This window comes from Miscanthus floridulus, chromosome 18 (genome assembly GCF_019320115.1).
Source record: "Miscanthus floridulus cultivar M001 chromosome 18, ASM1932011v1, whole genome shotgun sequence".
Classification (NCBI taxonomy): Eukaryota; Viridiplantae; Streptophyta; class Magnoliopsida; order Poales; family Poaceae; genus Miscanthus; species Miscanthus floridulus.
In genome coordinates, this window is record NC_089597.1 from 127,879,678 (window position 1) to 127,899,156 (window position 19,479).

Below are 19,479 nucleotides of genomic sequence, written 5' to 3' on the forward strand. Positions count from 1 at the left end.
CGCTGAAGACTGTGAGCCACAACCCACCTTCGCCGCCAGTCTTGGGAAAGACATCCCTTGATCCACCGTCCCCTTGACGCAGCACAGAAGCCATTTCACTGCAATCCAATGATCCTCGCGGGGATCCTCCATGAACCGACTGACATACCTGACCGCAAACGTGATGTCCGGCCAAGTATGACTCAAATACCGTAGCCCACCGACGTGTCCGACCAGGTATGAGTCAGATACTGCAGCCCGCCGACGATCCTCCGGTAACGCGTCGCGTCCACCTTCACCACGGTGCTGTTCTTTGACAGCTTCAGCCTTTTCTCCATTGGATTCACGCACAGCTTGCAGTCTACCATGTCGCCACGCTCTAGTAGCTTCTTCACGTAGGCGTGCTGGCCTAGGGAGATGGAATCGCTCCCCTGCTTCACCTCGATGCCGAGGTAGTAGAAGAGTTGACCGAGGTCGCTCATGTGGAACCGAGCCACCATCTCACGCTTGAAGGTCATCGATGTCCTCCGCACGCGCTCTAGTGATGATCATGTCTTCCACATACACACCGACGACGAGCTCCTCCTTTCCCGTAGCCATGTGTAGAGCGCGTGCTCTGTTGCACAGCATGCGGACCCAAGCGGGTGTAGCGTGGCGTCGAGCTTGGCGTTCCACGCCCATGGGGCTAGCCGCAGCCTGTAAAGCGCCTTGCATAGCCATAGCACCTTGTGTTCCGCTCCCTTGACGGCAAAGCCCAGAGCTTGCTTGATGAAAATCGTCTTCACCAGCTCACCATTAAGGAACACCGATTTCATGTCCAGGTGGTGAACGCGCGTAGAGCCAGCAGCAGGCGGACGGACTCCATGCGCGCCACCAACGTAAAGACTTCCTCGAAGTCGATGCCCTCACGTTGGATGAAGCCGAGGGCAATGAGGCGTGCCTTGTGCTTGACGATGGCGCCGCGCTCGTCCCGCTTCACCTTGTAGACCCACTTCAGCCCAATCGGCCGGTAGCTTAGAGGTGGATCAATGAGCACCCACGTCTCATTGTCTTCAATGGCCTTCATCTCCTCCAACATTGCCCGCCTCCAATTGGCATCCTGCTCGGCCTGCGCAAACGTGGGTGGCTCCTCTGCGCTGACAAGGAGTAGCTCCTAATCACCGAGTAGTTGGCTTGCCAAGCCCGGTGCAGCCGAGTCGCCGACGAGGTTGTCCATGGTGCGGAAGCGCACCTCCTCACCGTCGTGGAAGGCGTCCACGTACTCGTCGATGTTGCTTGGAGGAGAGGCGAGCTTGACCGGCGTCGTTGGAGGCATCCCTTGTCCTACCGGATTTTTTTTTAATTTTAACACTTTTTTGAAACTAATTTTAAATCTAACACTCTCGGTTTTTTTTAAACTAACACTTTTGGCCGCGCCTATTGCCCTGGCGTGGCCAAATGCTTGTGTCACGCCATGCATGGTGGCGCGGCAGAGGTCTGATGTGGCGGCGACCAGAAGCGCTGACCGCTGACGTGGCAAGGCTCTGTCATGCCACCGATCTTGGCGCGGCAGTGCCATGCCCTGATTCGTGGCTCGGCAGAGCCAGGTATAACCCCACGACCAGTCCCGCTGCCCGAGCAGCAAAGCTGCACGTCGCTCCCACGCCCGCTCGTCGCCAAGCACGCCGGCCACCGCGCCATGAATGGCGGCAGCCCGACCCTCCATTACCGCCTCCCTTCATTCCCTTCCATTCGCCGGCCGCCTCCCTCCCTCCTCGTCCTAGTTCAAGGTAATGACATACATTTTATTTTTGTTTGAATGGTGGATAGGATATTATGAATGGGAGTTAAGGTTAGTAAGAAAATTATGTTTGGGAACTATGGTGAAGATATTAGTTTGATTTTATCAATGTTAAGGTTAATTATTTAGTTAGAAGTATGTTTGACATGTATATTTTTGTTGCTATAATTGTTGTTTATAATATTTTAGTTGCATTGCAAATGATTACTTTTTTCATTAATTTGCGTTATTTTAATTGATGTTTAATTTGAACCATTTTATTAGATGGAAGACATGTTTCGGGAGCAGTTATGGCAAAAACGAGGTCGTCCTAGAGAAATGTACCCCGACGAGTCTAGCAAAGATGCCCCCATCCCTCTTGAACTCCCTGTCCCTAATTGTGACTGTGGTCATCCGGCCGACGTGTTTCAATCGAGACACAGTGGCTCGTTGCTTCTATACGTGTAGTCATTTTAATGTAAGTAATTGTTTCCACTATCTTTTTCTTCTTCATTTGTATTACTAGATTACTAATATTTTGTTGAATTTTTGTTGTGTAGGACCATGAGAGGTGTCTTTTTCTTTCAGTGGATTGACGGTGCAGACAAGTTTGACCCCAGGTACCTCCTTTTCGACGATTGGTGGAGAGGACAACAGCCACGAGAGCACTTCGAGCGGTGGGTTCCACCTCCCCCTAACCCCCCTCCAATGACGGCTAAGGAGAAGCACTTAGCCGTAGTTAGACGACTCGAGGAACCTCCTCTGTACCATTGCGGAGACCGAGCCATGATAAACCCTGACAATACGTTGGGGTTTGTGTGTCCAAACAAGCATGAAGTAAGTGCAAAGTGTATGTGTTGAAATGTTGAGCTATATGTGTCATGTACTAATGTCACGTTATTTAGGTGTATTCAATGGCGAAGTGTTGTTTCAAGGAGTGGTTGTATGGTCCTAAGAACAAATGGCCCGAAGAACCTCCAAAAGCAAAACAAAAGAAGAAAGAAATGTTAATTTACAAAGCACCACCAGTCAAGTGCGAATGTGTTGTTAATTCTAACTATGGCCTAGTCCCTTTGGAGCTTGGAATAGACCATTATTGCTGCCATATGGTTGAGTACGAAGAGGTTCGTTATTTTTGTGGTAAACATGAAATCGTATTTTGTTTCTTTTGCTAAGACATATATGATATAATATTTCTTTTGAATAGAGCACTAGGAAATGCAGGTGGGAACATTACGATGGTCAAGCTAAGTTCTTGGATGAACTGAAGAAGAGGCAATTAATTGCAAGGAAGAGGGGATATGGACCTAACTACGTCAACCTATTCGTTAAACATCACAAAGAAAAGATGCGTGAGTTTGCTAGACAGCGCGGTATTTGTAACCCGATCGATGTTGGGCTTAACAAATGGGGATTGAAGAGACGGATGATGTTAGAGGAGGAGAGGGCAAGGAAGGAGGCAAGGGAGTAGACAAGAGTACAGATGCAGGTCTTGAACGAGCATGTTGCTGCATTATGTGGCAGTGAGTGCTTGAACGCCTTTTTTCGTTGCCTGATTTTAAATGTAATATAATCGCGTTGCTAACTGGTTGCATTTTATACATGAAGGGACTGATTGCAGCGAGGATCATGCTGCAGAGGTGGCTCGTGCAAGGTATGAGGAGAAGAAGTTAGATGAGCATAGATCGCGAGCTGGTCGCACCGTTCAATCCCCGATTGTGTTGTCTGATGAGGGGGACGAGGATGAGGACGACACTAGTAGACTTAGTGACCTAATTGCTCTAGCAGAGGCGAGCTTGCAGGTGGTGGAGGATAAGGACGACACTGGCAGACTGAGCGAGCTCATCGCTCTAGCAGAGGCGGGTTTGTAGGTGAAGGAGGATGAGGACGACACTGGCAGACTGAGCGAGCTCATCGCTCTAGCAGAGGTGGGCTTACAGGCGGAGGAGGATGACGACGTGTTCTTCACTTAGGCCGCAGCGGCCGTAGATGAAGCGGAGGCCGCTTACTACAGGCGACAGGTAGGTCAGAGCAACGCAGGTGAGAGTAGCCATAGCAATAGGGTTGTGGTTGAGGATTGGTAATCGGACGACGAGTTGCTTACCCAGTATGTTTCTGACTAAGGGTTTTTGATTGCAACGTCTGTTAGTTCCATGCCTTATTAATGATCAATGTAGCTATGTAGTAGAAATTCTATTGTGTTGTCTTATATTCTATTTGAACTACTGATGTATTGTACCCATGTATCATATACTCGGATTACCCATGATCGATCTTAAGTGATCACATCTGTTTGTATCATGCGTTCAAAATTTCTAAAATGAACGTAATCATTTGTCGTGCCATAGCCCAAGTTTTGGTGCTCCATAAGCATGGTTCAACCGCGCCATAGACCACGGCGCAGCAGTGACGCGGACGGACAACGGCCAGCTACAATTGAGTTGTTGTCGGTGCTGTACAAAACTACAAGTGCTGTACAAAACGAACATGAAGCAAATAAATAGACGATAAGTTGTCATACAACATTTTCATTGGTTTATGAGTCTACAAGTTTTCGACGACAATATTCGTTCAACATAAGTTCGACGTAATGAACTAAGTCCCACGACGTAATGAACCTCATCGTCCGGTAGAAGAAGGGGGTCGTCGTACTCCACATCAAGAAGGGGGATCAGCTGGTGCGCCGTGGGAGGGGCCATCCTGTTACAAAATGATAAACAAAGGGTTAGAGTATTCAAATTAACAATTTTCAGATTAACATTATGTAGCATAGCAAAATTTGAACTACTTGTTACAAAATATGAAATCGCCTGCTGTCTTCTATGCCGGCTAGCCTTGTGGCCAGATTATTTGCAAACGGAGCAAAGATTCCTACCACGGGTCTCATTGAAGTCTCCCCCACCGTACATGTTTTCGTCGTACCCTCTCATAGCGTCCATGTCCCCCTTCAGTCGCTTCTTCTTCCTACCCTTTCCTACCTTCATTAGATCCGGATGCGGCATGTAGTCATAACCATTATAAGGTGGCCACTGTGTCGGGTCAAGGTATGGCTCGAAGCTCATCTCCCAAATACTAACGGTGTTCGAACGGAGATACAAGGGTGACATATATGACAGATCCTCATAGTTGTACCCGTGAACCCTGCATGCTGTGATCATATGAGAGCAAGGGGAATGCATGATCTGAGGAACGTTGCAACTGCACTCTATCTTTTCAGGATCAACTCGGTAGTTTCGTCCACCATAACGTTCGCCGCCCAAGCTTATGCCACCCTTGCCCTATACACTAAAGATATGGCGGCGGGGTCCATACGGCTCGGCGGTGTGCTGCTTGGCTAATTCCTCGGCCTTCTTCAAATGTTCAGCTCTGGCCTTTCCAAAACGCCCCTGCTCAGCTATATTCCTCTGCGCAAGCTCCCACCTCTTCACAAAATATTCGTTGCACTTATGAAAGGAGAACTCAACAATTCCAGACACAGGCAACAATCGAACTCCGGTGAATACACGGTTGAAGGACACCGAGGAGTTAGTGGTCATGATGCCATACCTGAAACCCCCCTCGTCATATGCTAACGCCCACTGAGCCTTCTGTTCCATCTGCGCCTCTAACCAGGCCTTTCCCGCTGCATTTACCATCTTGTCTAGTTCTCTCTTTGTCTCCTTAAACTGGTACTCTGTACGTACACAACATAGAGCCTTTACCTTGTCACATACCTCATAACGCCGCCAGAAATTAGCGGCAAAGTCTCATGCACCATCTATGTACTAGAGGCGGAAACCCATCTATATGCTCAGCTGCAGCATTAAGAAGCCCTGCGTGACGGTCGAAGATCAAACATATAGTGCGAGTTGGGCCAAGCACTTGCACACGTAGAAGCCGCATGAACCATGACCACGATTCATTGTTCTCTCCCTCTGCCAAAGCAAATGCCATGGGTACTATCTAGTCCTCAGGATCAGCAGCAGCCGCCATCATCAAGGTGCCCCTGTACTTTCCTGTCAGAAAAGTGTCATCAACAAGTACGACTGGCCGACAAAACTGGAATGCATGTTCCGTTTGCGCAAACGACCAGAACACACGATAGAGGACATGCCTCAATGGGTCCCAAAAAAACATCCCTCCGGTGTCCACAAACCATTTCAAGCCAGGGTTGTAATAATGCATTGCACATAAGATGCAGAGCACCCTGTTGTACGCTTCCTCCCAAGTACCCCATCGAATCGCTAGAGCAATTTGCTTAGCACGCCAAGCCTTTCCGTACGTCACATCGTACCTAACGAATCCAGATATGGACTGTTGTAAAGAAGACACCAAAATATCGTTATTGTCATCAACGAGCCCCAATGTACGACGGGCAAGGTAACGTGCAGTGAGCTGCTGATAATTTTCCTTCCCCCTATTGTCTAGGCAAGTGTGGGGTTCAACAACTTTAGTTATCCTCCACTTGCCATCATTCTGTCTCCTTCGTGCATTTAACCTCCATAGACAACCGTTTTTGCATATCAAGTGGTACCTCAACTCCAGGTCCGAATGAGTGACGGTGTACGGTCTATGGTGGTACACAGCATAGTCCTGAAAGAAGAGTTTCATCTCTAACATTGTGTTGAATATCATCCCCTTCCTAAGGGTTTCTTTCTCATGGTTATACAATGAATTCCTACACAGCTGGAGACCGGTATCACAAACTGCCATATCCGTCATGCTGACATCCCTATAGTTCGGAACGCCCCTGAAAGGTACGTTCTTAGACCTTAGTTGCTCAAGCTCAGTCGCTGTGTAAGGTGGTGGTGGAACATACTGCTGCGCTTCGCTAATTCTGGCCCATGAATCATAGGAGGTATCATCTGCAGCTAAATCTGTGACTAGTCTACCCTGAGCATGGACACCTTGCAAAACCTCAGTTGGTACTGGTAATGGCATAGTATGAACCGGTACTAACATGGTATCAGCCGTTGTTGCAATAGCATCTGTACCTCCTTGGTCATTATCAGAATCGTCTGAATCACTACTAACTACATCACCGATCATATCCTCCTCCTGCTCCTCCTATTCCCGTTCAAACTCATTCACATCGAAGTCATTGCTTATACAACCTACTGCAGTTGAATGAAACTGCTCCTGCGTCAACTGACCGTCCAAATCCATGTTATCTTGAGTTGCTCCCCTTCGACCCCTAATTCTTTTTCATTGCCTCCAAAACCATCAATGAACAGGCCATCCTGAACACCATGCATCCTATACCCATTCTCCACCACCACCTCAGCCATGGGCACATTGGAACCTTAGAGAACCCTAATGTAGCGGGACCAGTGAGCAGGGTCGCGTAAGGACATTAGGACATAGTGTGCCCTAGTTTTCCTAGTATCAAACCTCCCCTTCAGTGTGAAATCACCGTCAAACTTTATATTCAAACGAACACAAAGGTCGTTGAAGCTAGGAGGTTCATCAAACCCTTCCAATTCTTCTTCCATATCCTCAAACATACCATCATCTCTCCTAACACTTCCTCTGTACAAAACTCTAACACAACAATCCATCTGCAAAAGCATTTCAAGAAATTTCATTAAGTCGTTGAAATCATCGTACGTAATGTCCATACTAACATTAATACATTTTCTAACTATAACTATACTAACTAATCAAATATTAATATCTATACAAGGCTAACTACAACAAAAAATTAGACTAAATCCAATGTACAACTAGAGTCAATAACTGTACTAACAAAACTACCTAACTTTACTACCTATACTAACTTATTATATTACGTATCCTAACTAAACTAACTAACTTTACTAACTATACTTTAATAATTTTACTAACTTTATTATATGTGCTAACTATATTAGTGGAGTACCTCGCTGCAGCGCGCAGGACCGGGCCGGGAGGCGCGGGCACAGGCCTAGGCGAGCAGCCGCCGTGCGTGACCAGAGGTTCTGGCCGGAGGGGGAGGCGCACCGGCGTGCGGGCGCGGCGGCCGCACCGAGCGGCCGACGGCCTGGCTGGCGCGGGCGAACGCGGCTGGCTTGCTGGCGCGGGCGGCCTGGCTGGCGTGGGCGGACGCGGCCGCGGCGGACGACGTGCACGGCGGCGGGCATGCGCGGGCGAAGGCGGGCGCGGCGGCCAGGCTGCCTTGCTGCGCTGCTCGGGGAACGGCTACTGCTCGGGCACGCGGGCCGCGGCGGAGGTTATACCCGGCTCTGTCGCGCCATGGATCAGGACGCGGCACTGCTGCGCCAAGATCGGTGGCGCGGCAGAGCCTTGCCACGTCAGCGGTCAGCGCTTCTGGTCGCCGCCACGTCAGACCTCTGCCACGCCACCATGCATGGCGCGGCACAGGCATTTGGCTACCTCAGGGCAATAGACGCGGCCAAAAGTGTTAGTTTTAAAAAAACCGAAAGTGTTAGATTTAAAATTAGTTTCGAAAAAGTGTTAAAATAAAAAAAAAATCTCCTGTCATAGCAGGGACAGTGGTGGAGGCATGTGCGCAATCAGCTCACTAGCACCCACACACACACTCACAGCTGGAGGTTGAAGAAAGGGTGAGAACAGAGTGCACACACACACCCTGAGCAGCAGCTATGCAGCTTTGAATATGCAGCAAACTGAACTGCTCTTTCCATTACTAAACAAGCTGATATATACACAACTCTAATAAATTACAGCTACACCTGCTACTGCTACAGAGTGAACTGTACACTTAAAAGGTTGATAAAGTTGCTGCTGCACAAAGTGGACTGTACACTTAAAAAGTTGCTATGCAGCAGGCCCATTTTTAAGTGTACAGTGGAGTGTGCAGCTGCTACAAAAGGCTGGAGAGTGCAGCAGATTATCTCACACTCTCCCACTTGATTACTCGTTAACATGCTGCTTGAACCAGAGATTTCTGCGAATGCATCATAACCTATTTCACCAACACACAGAAAAGGAGGATAAATAGGTAAATAAGTTCTTTTTAAAGAGAAGCCAGCAGATTAAACTGCAGTTCTTTATATTAATAAAGGAGGAGTAAAAATGGTAAATAAGGTATTAGCAAGGCAAACTAGTTAACAGGACACTTAATTTTCAAGCAGATCAATGTTCATGATACCTTGAGGCAAATTAATGCTCCCCAAGTTGTTATTGTCCCTGGTAGCTTCAGCACAACCGTTCCGCCTGACTTGATCACTTGTTAACAGGCTGCCTGAACCAGAGGTTCCTAAGTATGCACGGTAAGCTATCTCGCCAGCACACAAAATAAACGACAAAAAGGTAAGGTATCAGCAAGGCAGACTACTTAACAGAGCACTTAATCTTCAAGCAAATCAACATCGATAATACCTTCAAGCAAATTAACGTTCCCCACATTGTCATTGGCTCTGGCAGCTTCAGAATGATTGTTCTCTCCTACAGTCCTACTTGACCACTTGCTAACAGGCTGCTTGAACCAGAGCTTTCTATGGATGCACCATAACCTAGTTCACCAGCACACAAGGAGGATAAAATGGTAAATAAGTAGCACGGCAAACAAGTTAACAGGACGCTTAATCTTCAATTATTCATGCAGACCAATGCTCATGATACCTTCAAGGAAATCAATGCTCCCACGGTGTTATTGTCTCTGTCAGTTTCAGCAAGATTATTCTCTCCCACTTGATCACTTGTAAAGCTGCTTGAACCAGAGATTTCTATGGATGCACCACCAGGAGTTTCAGGGGCTTCATTTGGATCCCTTCATCTGTGATAACAATATTGTTCTTCCCAGGCCACTGATGTTCGCTCATGAACTGCCAACGTTTCTTTTTCTCAAGGAATATTCTCTGCAGGTTATTTTCATATGTATCCCACACACACACAGACTCTGTGTCCTCTCTGTAGTTTCCAGATGTGCATGTGTACATGTCAGTCTTCAGCGCCGCTGTGTCCACTGACCTTTTCTTCATCTTTGTCCACAGCCTTAAGGGGTACACTTCCCCGTCTGTCTCAACTCTGGGTGTGATGGATTCAGAAGTGGCTTCATCATGCGCTGATATTATCAGCTTAGGAATTGGTTTTCTGCTGGCATTCTCTTGGCGCTGTCCTCCTTGCTTTGCATTCCGGTGGCGCAATCGATGTTTCTATATCACATTTGAGGAGAAAATTGTCAAGCAAGGGACAAAATTAGGTCACAGTATTAAAGGTCAAACTAATACAGCAATTTAAAGTGGCACTTTAGCTAAAGAACACCGTATGAGATCAGTTCAGCCATAGGTGTCAAGAGCTGAATGGAATTCAAGGAGGTGAATAGTTTAAGGTCCTTGGGGTACCAAGGGAAGGGTAACATAAGGTTAAGACCATCCCCCACCCACACACACACATAAAAAGTTTAAGGCATGTTATCAGCCAGATGAAGCTAGAAACAGGAAGGGCGGGTGCCGATTTGTCAGACTCCACAATAAATTACCAGAACGCATATAGATCCCACAAGGGCAAAACAAACACACACACACACACACATGCCAACAAAAATGCTTTGAACTAATGGATACTAAAGACCATGGAAGTGTCACACACACACACACACACACACACACACAAACACACATGCCAACAAAAATGCTTTGAACTAATGGATACTAAAGACCACGGAAGTGTGAGACAAAAATACGCCGAACAGAAGGGTGGAGAAGACTTTTAATGCCAATAGAAAAGATACGAGCGAGCGAACAAGTTGTCAACTTGTGCTGCTTAATCACAACTATCCTAAACGATGTCTTTCTCTTCAATGTATTGAATGTTCAAGGTAACAAAATTAGTGCTTCCCTTGAAAGCTCCAATATTAGAAAATCAAGCTTATAAGGAAGCTTTAGTGGATGGGGCCTTTGGTACAAATAATCAATTAATCACCCACCTGGAGATGGCTGCCTATACGCTTCGCAGTTAAACCCTTTATATTCATCAAGTGGAGGATCCCCTCAGATGTAGCATCTGTTAGCCACCCAAAGAAAATAAACAGCACATGGTCATGTTTTAGCCAATAAAATAACAAATAGCTAATTCAGATTTCAAGCCATGTGTAGGTATGAGCTATACTTACACTCGTCCCCCCAAGAGCTTCGACAGCCTCCAAGAACTTTTCATGGAGCTCAATGGTCCATGTGATCCAATTTCGCTTCTTTGGTTCTTCATATCCATTGCTTTCAGGATCGGATAAATCGTTTCTCTCTAGGATAAGCACTTCCTTGGGCTTTTCAGTAGATGATGAAACCATTCAATTTTTGGTACTATTAGGAGTTGGTCCTTGAGGTGCTGCCTTTTTAGACTTGTGTTCCAGTGCTTGGTGCCACAGAATGCTGAAGCTTCTTCTGTCCAGTGGGTTCAGCACATGGAAGCATGCACCCAGGTTCATACATTTGGAAGTGCCTCTTCATCGTCACAAGAACACATTGCTGTCAACAAGGAGGAATAACCCTTGGATGGTGAGTTTGGGATAGGTGAGAAATTCTTAAAAAAAATAGAGCTCCGAATATAAACTCTTACCGGTAAGAGGGACTTGAAGTTCATTCAGTATGTAATAATGGAGCAGATCAGAGTTTGCCGAAGTGCCTGGTGCCATATTGTTAAGATTAACCTCAACGAATACCAAATCAAGCTCCGCTTCTTTAGCAGCCCTGCGTTCAACGAAATCCAGGGCCGCTCCTGCTGTTTGGAAGGGGAAAACTATGCACCGATAAAGATAATAAAATTAAAATATTTGGAAAATTCATACCACAGTGTATGTAGCACTGTTCTACAATTAATGGACACTGCACTTGATAAATAGGCCCACACATAATTTTAATTAGACTCCTAAGCATATGATACATTCAGAAATTGAATTTAAAGCGTCATACTATACAATCAAGCATATGATACACGGCAAAATGGAATATTCAGAGATTGGAATCTAAAGCACCATACCATAAACCCAAACTTATGATATACGATGAAATGTAATACTCAGAAATTGGAATCAAAGTGTCATACTGTACGCCCTACGGCAAAATGGAATCCTCAGAAATTGGAATCCAATGCATCCTATTGTACGTCCAAACTTATTATATACGACATAATGGAATATTCAGAAATCATAATCTAAAGCGTCACATAGTACACCCAAACTTACGATACATGACAAAATGGAATATTCAGAGATTGGAACCAAAAGTGTCATATCATATACCTAAATTTATGATATGCAACAAATGGAATATTCTGATAACCGTAGATCGGAATCCAAGCAAGCACTCACAAATAGGAAAAGACACCAAACATCCTTGAAACATAATATGCTACAGAAGCCCCTTGAATATCATATAGTAGGTGTAGATTGATTTTTAGGGCGGAGGATCTGAGTTCCTCTACTTCTTTGTCAAGAGAACGAATCCTTTAAATATTGCCAAAAATAGATCTAGGTCAACATGTTTCTCCCCCATCACCTTCAGGAATCATACAGACTGCAAATATGATACCACAGCCAACATATATAGGAATTCCTTTTTTCAGGGAAAATAATAAGAGTTAGTTCGATATACAGGTTCCTCAGTTTTATAAAAGATTCCAGATTTCTTGAAATGAATACTGTGCCTATTGACTTCCTTTTTCTTCTAGAACACACTTCATTTTTTTTCTTTAAAAATGCAGAAAAGGATAAGGGGTTCCAAAATGGAATGGTTCAAGATCCACATGCACCTTTGAAGTTAAACTTTGCAAGCGTCTCAGAGATGGTCGACAAGGACGCTGGGTCACCAAGCCTTTCCATCATTGTGCCACCATGGGATTTTGAAGACAGACTTTGAGTATTTGTTAAGGATGTACAGTCTGCTTTCTGGTGTGAGACCTTCGTAGTTGGTCAGAGGTAGGCACTCTTTATATATAAAAAATTTAGAAAAAGACGAGGCTTCAAGATGTGTGTGTCACACGCCTGATTATGGGCTCGCACACCGGGATCAGCGGGCCAAGCGAGGCCCAGAGGAGGGCTATGGCCAGCCTCGGCCGGTTCCACCGCGTCGCAAGGAGGGCGCGCGCCAGGAGGGGCGATCTCGGAGCCCCCTCGGTTTCCTTCACCCAGAAGGAATCCGGAATAATTGGTAGAATTAAGAATAAATAGGAAATTAAATTAGGATCTTGGATTCAGGAATAAGATTAGGTTTGTAAGATAGGAGATTGGTTTGTTTAGGAAGGGGGAGTTCAATCTGTAAGGACTTCTCCCATAGCTTGCTTGGAACACAAGTCTATAGGGACTATAAATATAGGGGAGATGTAATCATTCTAATCTTAGAGCTATAGCTCCTTCCCCTATCTCCCTCTCTCCTCGCCGTCGCCCTCCCCCTTCCCGCGCCGCTGCCCACCTCTGCCCTAGCCCCCACCCCCTACCCCGGGTTGGACTGGGACAGTGTGAAATCACTTTATTTCAATGGTAAGTTGACCTGTATTTGGACTGGTGCACAACAAAAGTTAGTAGAGAGATACAGGAGATATGGTGACTTAAGCAATACACGAGAACCCAAAGTCAAGACTATATTTTTCTATGCAAAAGCTTGTAACCATGTTGCTTTCAGGGTGTCACACTCTTTGAGGTATGAGGAATTAGTTTTAAAGAAAAACCTAGTATGAAACTGGGTAAAACATACTAACAGATACATGCAAACCTCTACTGTTCTATTTCCTCCTCTTTGTTTCGGATTTGTAGCGTCAAATTTGACATGCTAAGTATGGATGCAATTTCAGGAACCACTGAGTATCAAACTATGATGGCAGTAATTGCCATAGCACCTGGTTTTGGAATGTCCATGGGTATCTGTTGACAAAAGAACATGCAGAAAATGAGGGCAAAGGGCAACAAAATCGCATTAAATGAAGCCCTGGCGGATTCGGTGCCATTAGTTAGTATCATAAAGGGCGTACCTAGTGCAGAGAGCTCCCGCTCTGTGCGGGGTCTGGGGAAGGGTGTCAGTGGCAAGCCTTACCCTCGCCTGTGCAATGCGAGGAGACCGCGACTCGAACCTGGGACCTTCCGGTCACAGGCGATAGCAGTCCCCTCGGACACGAATATATGTCATACCATATTTGTGGGCAGTCCAAAATGGCACACCATATTAATTGCAATCTACTTTACCTCCCCCCCCCCCCCCCCCCCCCCCCCCCCCCCGCCCCCCAAACTGCCCTGTTTACATCTCTATGAAACCATGAGAGAAAGTAAAATGGCAGTCCTTGAGAGAGAAATATTTACTCTATAAAGATATACGCCCGAAACAACACAACCAATCTGCAATTCCCAGTTCCATTTGGATAAGAGTTTCGCGATAACATATATGCTTAAACTAACTCTGGAAAGATTCTGTTCTATCTCGTGCATTTCAGCAAATCTTGCTACAGCTAATATTGTGGAACCAGTCCCCCTATGGTGTAATGCAATCTCCAAGCATGTTTTCTGATTGTATATACCATATCATACTAGGAACAACCTGTATTCATCAATCCTAGCAAATGGCAAGCCTGGATTGCCAAAAGAAGAAGAACCCATGAAAGTAAAATATATCACTGCTATATGTACTCAGTATTCCACGACTAATTACCAACCGGCGTACGATCTGGAAACGCACATGGTAGAAAGTACCACAAAATCCGCTAATCTAATACTGCGGCGCCGCGTAATTACAAACTAAGGGGTTTATCCACCTGCAGACGCTCCCTGCTTGGAATTGGAACTAAAAAATCGAGCAGGCCCGCGGCGCACAAACTGACGGACGGACGGGGCGGAGGCACCACCCCCGCCGGAGGCGTGTCCGTGTCCGCATCCGCGGCGGCGCGGGCTGCATGCACGCGCGCTGCGCCGTCTCTCGGCACACCGTCCCCGCCTGTCGACAGGCGGATGGAGAGAGCTTGGGATGGGCCGAAACCCGTTACTACGTAAGATCGCGCCGTGGGCCATGGGCCGTGGGAATCAAGGAAGAAAGGCCACGGGCGTGGGCCTGGACGGTAGGGCCTAGAGCACCGCCAGATGGGTCAGCGGCGCGCGTCACACGGGACGGTGGATGCGCGTGGGCCCAGCCACAGCCTATAGATAGAACAGTGAAATATGTGAAAGAGTGGTTAGTTATAGCAATTAGGGAACATAGTGAGATTCAGCTTTCACATCAACACGGCACAGGAAAGAATCTCATAGGGTATTATAATACCCACTTTGATTAGAGGTGGCCGCACATGTGTAGTAGTGGTAGCTAGGGCCTGTTTGGATTTCCCCTCAAAATTTTAGAACTCTAAACTTTAGAGCTAAAGTTCTAAACAAGTGGTCTAAAGTTAGCTCTAAATTTTAGCCCACCTCACATTAGAGCTTTAGAGCTCAAAAGTGAGCTAAGGTGCTCTTATTAGAGCTCTAAAGTTTAGAGGAGGGGATCCAAACATCGCATGTCCCAGAAATTTAAAGTGAATCATACTAGTATATGTCTCTTGGACAAATATAGTTAACTCCAGGTTAAACTAGTGATGATGAAAAATGAAGCAAGGTGCTATGCACGTGTAGGCCTGTGCCTATCGTTAGTGGAGTGAGGACAATGCTTCAAGCAAATGTTAAAACTGAGGTGCCACATACATATTGCAATATACATTCAACAAATTTGTTCTAAATGGGCCTCTTTATCATGCCAAGGTGATATACAGATGACTACTGATTGCCATGGATTAGTTTTTGAAAGTAAGTTAGAGAAAGAAATAATTGCAATATTATTTCTTAGAGAAGAGATCTCAGCAATCTATAGTGATTAATTCTGCATTCTTTTCCCATTGATGCAAACCTGCTCCATGTGTACAGTCCTTTGCCCAGGCTGTCCCCTCTCACAGTCACAAAAAAAAGGGATGTCCCCTCTCACAACTATGATCCAATTCCATCAGTAGAAACGAGAGAGCATGCATTCCGTTGATTGTTGCATAAGAGGTTAAGGGTGTACCTCTTCATTCCAGCTGGTTCGAAGCATCATCACGACCAAAGCAAATATCTGCACTGCCATAGCACATATGATTCCCAACCAAAGGCCCTGGCACATGAAGGAAACACATATCAATATATATCTTGTCATAATTACATAAAAGTAAAACATAGTCCAACCTACCATACCACCAATCTTCAGAATAAATGCAAAAGTAACAGCTGAAGGGAGACCAATAGCATAGTAAGCAAACAGGTTGATAACCGAGCATACTTTCTGCCAGCCACATCCTCGAGCAGCGCCTTAAAAGCAACATGCAGATAATGAACATATGTCAGCCAGGAGTGGTTAGACAAAGGATTACTGATATTATGATTATGGAGTGTCACGTTAAAATCACTGAGAAGTCTGATTCAGGAACTACCACTCTTGTACATAACACTTGTGCCGCTCTTCTTTGGTAAAGGAATAAATGATACCTAGAAAAAGCAAAATAACAATAATCCTAATTTGGACTGTATGGCTTACTGGTGAAACCCTCTTACTTGTAGCATGCAATACCAAACAAATTGGATCTTTTCTTTTTCTCTTATGACTTATGAGAGCACTGAGCATGTTGGATATGTGATCATTTTTTACATTAACCTGCTCAGGCGGCATAGCAAAGACAATTAATCTACATGAATTGACGGCATCATAATGAGGCAAGCAAACCAACACCAAGACCAACTGGCCAAGTGGTCAAACAAAATAAAAGCTAAGCAACTTTACAATAATGATATTCTGATTACAGTATCTGTATATGAATTTCCCAACAGGGAGCAGAAGTACGATGTGATACAAATGCTGCATACTAGACAATGCAATTATCCCAAACCTGATAGCGTGCATTGTATTCCATCCATGAAGTCAGAAGTAGCAAGAATTGGCATCATAATTGATACATACTTCACTATCTCTTCTTTATTACTGTACAAATAACCCCAGAAATCTTGCACTAATACTGTGATGATAGTTACAAAAAGGCCCTCAGCTAGGAAAAAATTATTCCTGAAACATAAACTGATAGGCGTGCTGCAAGTGGATTCCCAGCACCTAGTTCATTGGACACTCTAATACTGCAAATAAACAAAGAACCATGGGCCAAAACTAGTTAACCACAAGTTTCTTTTACCACAGAACAAAAAGGAGTGGGCACTACGAATTTATGCTCCTCTGACCTTATTGCGCTGCTGAGGCCACTTGGAATTGTATAGACCATCCACATTGTGTTTAGGCTGCAAGAGTCAAAGTTACATTACATCAAGCACTGAAAGCATCATTACTGAACAACATCGGATCTAAAAGATTGATCAGTTTAATAGAATTTCCGATTACTGAAAGGGAGGAGGTATTTCAAGTTTCATTTGCTTACCTGACTGACAAAATTGAAGTTTCCAGTGTTGGATCTGGAAGAAATCCCGCTAAAGAGAACCACCATCTCAAATGCCCAATACTCCAAGCTGAGCTATCTTGCAAGTCAAATAACCAGTTCCATGCAGAAAGTAGGTAAAGGTACACATTACTTCTTTGCCAGATCATAAATTTAACATCGAAGATTTATTGAAATACATGTTTTTCACATGGTGCCCCACATCAGGCTTACCAGGTCATAAAGGTAGATGGAATTGCTAGCTTTAGATACACTTGGGCATCCTTTAACTTTAGTGCCTCCCTTGACCATCCATGCCAACTTCTTCAGCCAGCTTCAGAGACTTTCACATACACAGCTAGCAATGCCACATTGAACCAGTAAGATACTGAGGTTGCCAGAGCTGCGCCTGCGCCTTTGTGGCCAAGGCCAAAACTTCAAACCAGCAACCAGCATAGCATAACGTGAAGTAGCAAAGTAAGTCCAGAGCAAGCTACCAATATCTGGACAATATTTTGGGTCTGCAGGAATCTGGTAAGGCACTGAAGAAAACCATACACGAAAAGACCAGGAACTGAGCATACAGTCCAGCTTCGAATGATATCTCAGGATTTTGACCGAGAGCGGCCAGCGAAGCCCAAAACAAAGGCCAGAGGAACACCCGTAAGCATAAGAACAATTATAGCCCTTTACGTGTGTGTCCCCAGCATGTCATATTGTCTTGCTCCGTATGATTGTCCACAAAAGGTATCCAATGCGCTTCCCATACCCAGCTTGACATGGAAAAGAGGAGCACGAATTCCACTTATTAATTAATTTACTGGTAGCACAGTAGGCATCACGCAGTATAGCACTGGCCACTGCGCAATAAGTCAAACTCATACGCCCCTTGTTACTTCTAGTAAGTACAATTATGGAGCATGTGGAAAACTAATTGGAGTAATGCGAAAGTATTTACAGAATCCGTAATACTTTTGGTTACAAATTCCTTAAATAACTAGGTTGTACAGTGTACATGTTCCGATTCACATTTCCCCATGCTCTTCAGACTTGATGCACAGGCAGTAGCATATACCGAGTTGCACAAATGGTTTAGTGAAGCGAGGTTACTACCGCACTTACCAGGACGTTGAAGCCGGTGACGTTGGCGAAGGAGGCCGCGACGGAGGCCCCAGAGAGGGAGAGCTCCCCTGGGTGTCCGGCGAACATGACGGAGACCACCTGCAGGCAGTACTGCAGCAGGCTGCACGCCACCAGCGGCGCCGCGAGCCCCACCTGCCGCCGCACCTCCGCACCCACCGCGGCGCGTGGAGCGGAGCGGGGCAGGAGGAGAGGCGAGGACGCAGCCGCGCTCACCTCCGCCGCCCCGCCGGCGCTAGCGCCGCAATTTCGCGATGGCCTCGCGGGCTCGGAAGTCGGAACCGACGGGTTTGAGTTGACTTGTCTTGGGCTTCGGCCTGAAATGGTGGTGATGGGCTAAAATAGTAAACAGCCCGTTCGTTTGGCCGTGGCTTCGTCGTAAACGATCGTAAATTTTCAGCCAGAACAGTATTTTTCTCTCACATAAACTAGCTAGCAGTACTTCTTCACGAACCAGCAACGATACGAACCAACCAACCGAAAATCTGCCAAACTCTGTTTACAAATTTTTAATTTAAAAAAGTTTTTTTATCTTCGCTTCAAAAAGAAAAATAGTTTGTTATATCTTGTGTTTTTACTTTTACAGAAGAATTACTCCTTTGCAATCTCCTGAAATCTTGCTTTTCCATCGGTCACTCGCCTCCCAACGCTCTTCCTCCTACGCGCCGTGCCCGCGCTAGAGACAAGATGAAGATGAAGAAGGCGTTAGGGTCCGTAACACATCATCTTGGGCAATCGGGCTCATAGGGTCATCCATGAGAGCATCGCCAATAGCGGCTTCTTGAGCTATTGGTTCATCTAATAAGTTGACCATCCTTGCCGACCTAAGACCATCATCCTATGCATTTGTTACCTGCTTGTAGGACCTCTGGGGCAAGGCTTTTGATGATCTTGTGATCTTCCAACAGCGGCTTCTTGAGTCATTGGTTCATTTAATAAGTTGATAAGCCCCACAGATATCAGAGCATCATCCCATGAAATGTCATCTACTTGCTGGAGGCAGGCCGGTCAAGCGATGGAGACGGCAGGCGGGTGGCTTATGGTCCTAGCACTAGCGAGGCGGCCATGCCAAGTCAGGGCAGGGGCGTCCATGGTCGGAGCTCGTCGTGGAAGGAGGAGGAAGGGAAAGAAGGGTGCCGCCGCGGGGCGCGTTGTCTTCCTCCGCACTCCTCCTCGTCCTCGTCCCCACCGCACAAGAAGGGGGCGGAGGAAGAAGAGGGACGAAAGGAGGTTGAAGATGACTCCTACGCTGTAGGATTAGGATC

At 45.9% G+C, this 19,479-nt stretch overlaps 2 protein-coding genes and 1 pseudogene across 2 annotated transcripts in view; all 3 read right to left on the reverse strand.

Moving 5' to 3' along the window:
• Nucleotides 1-497, reverse strand: part of LOC136524644 (uncharacterized mitochondrial protein AtMg00810-like) — a 986-nt gene extending 489 nt beyond the window's left edge. Inside the window, exons 1-2 of the mRNA XM_066517929.1 lie at nt 232-497; nt 28-148 (exon numbers count right to left, since the gene is read on the reverse strand). Of these exons, the coding sequence (XP_066374026.1) occupies nt 28-148; nt 232-497 (387 nt within the window). The remainder of the gene's footprint in view (nt 1-27; nt 149-231) is intronic.
• Nucleotides 498-4,167: 3,670 nt separating this feature from the next.
• LOC136519680 (uncharacterized) lies at nt 4,168-7,106 on the reverse strand. Its single transcript, XM_066513059.1, has 2 exons — nt 4,549-7,106; nt 4,168-4,438 (listed from the first exon to the last, which is right to left on the reverse strand). Exon 1 carries the CDS (start codon nt 6,764-6,766, stop codon nt 5,681-5,683), a length of 1,086 nt encoding a protein of 361 aa, XP_066369156.1. The 5' UTR covers nt 6,767-7,106; the 3' UTR covers nt 4,168-4,438; nt 4,549-5,680.
• A 1,234-nt stretch (nt 7,107-8,340) lies between these two features.
• On the reverse strand, nt 8,341-18,843 carry LOC136524646 (protein DETOXIFICATION 16-like; annotated as a pseudogene).
• Between the last annotated feature and the right edge of the window lie 636 nt (nt 18,844-19,479).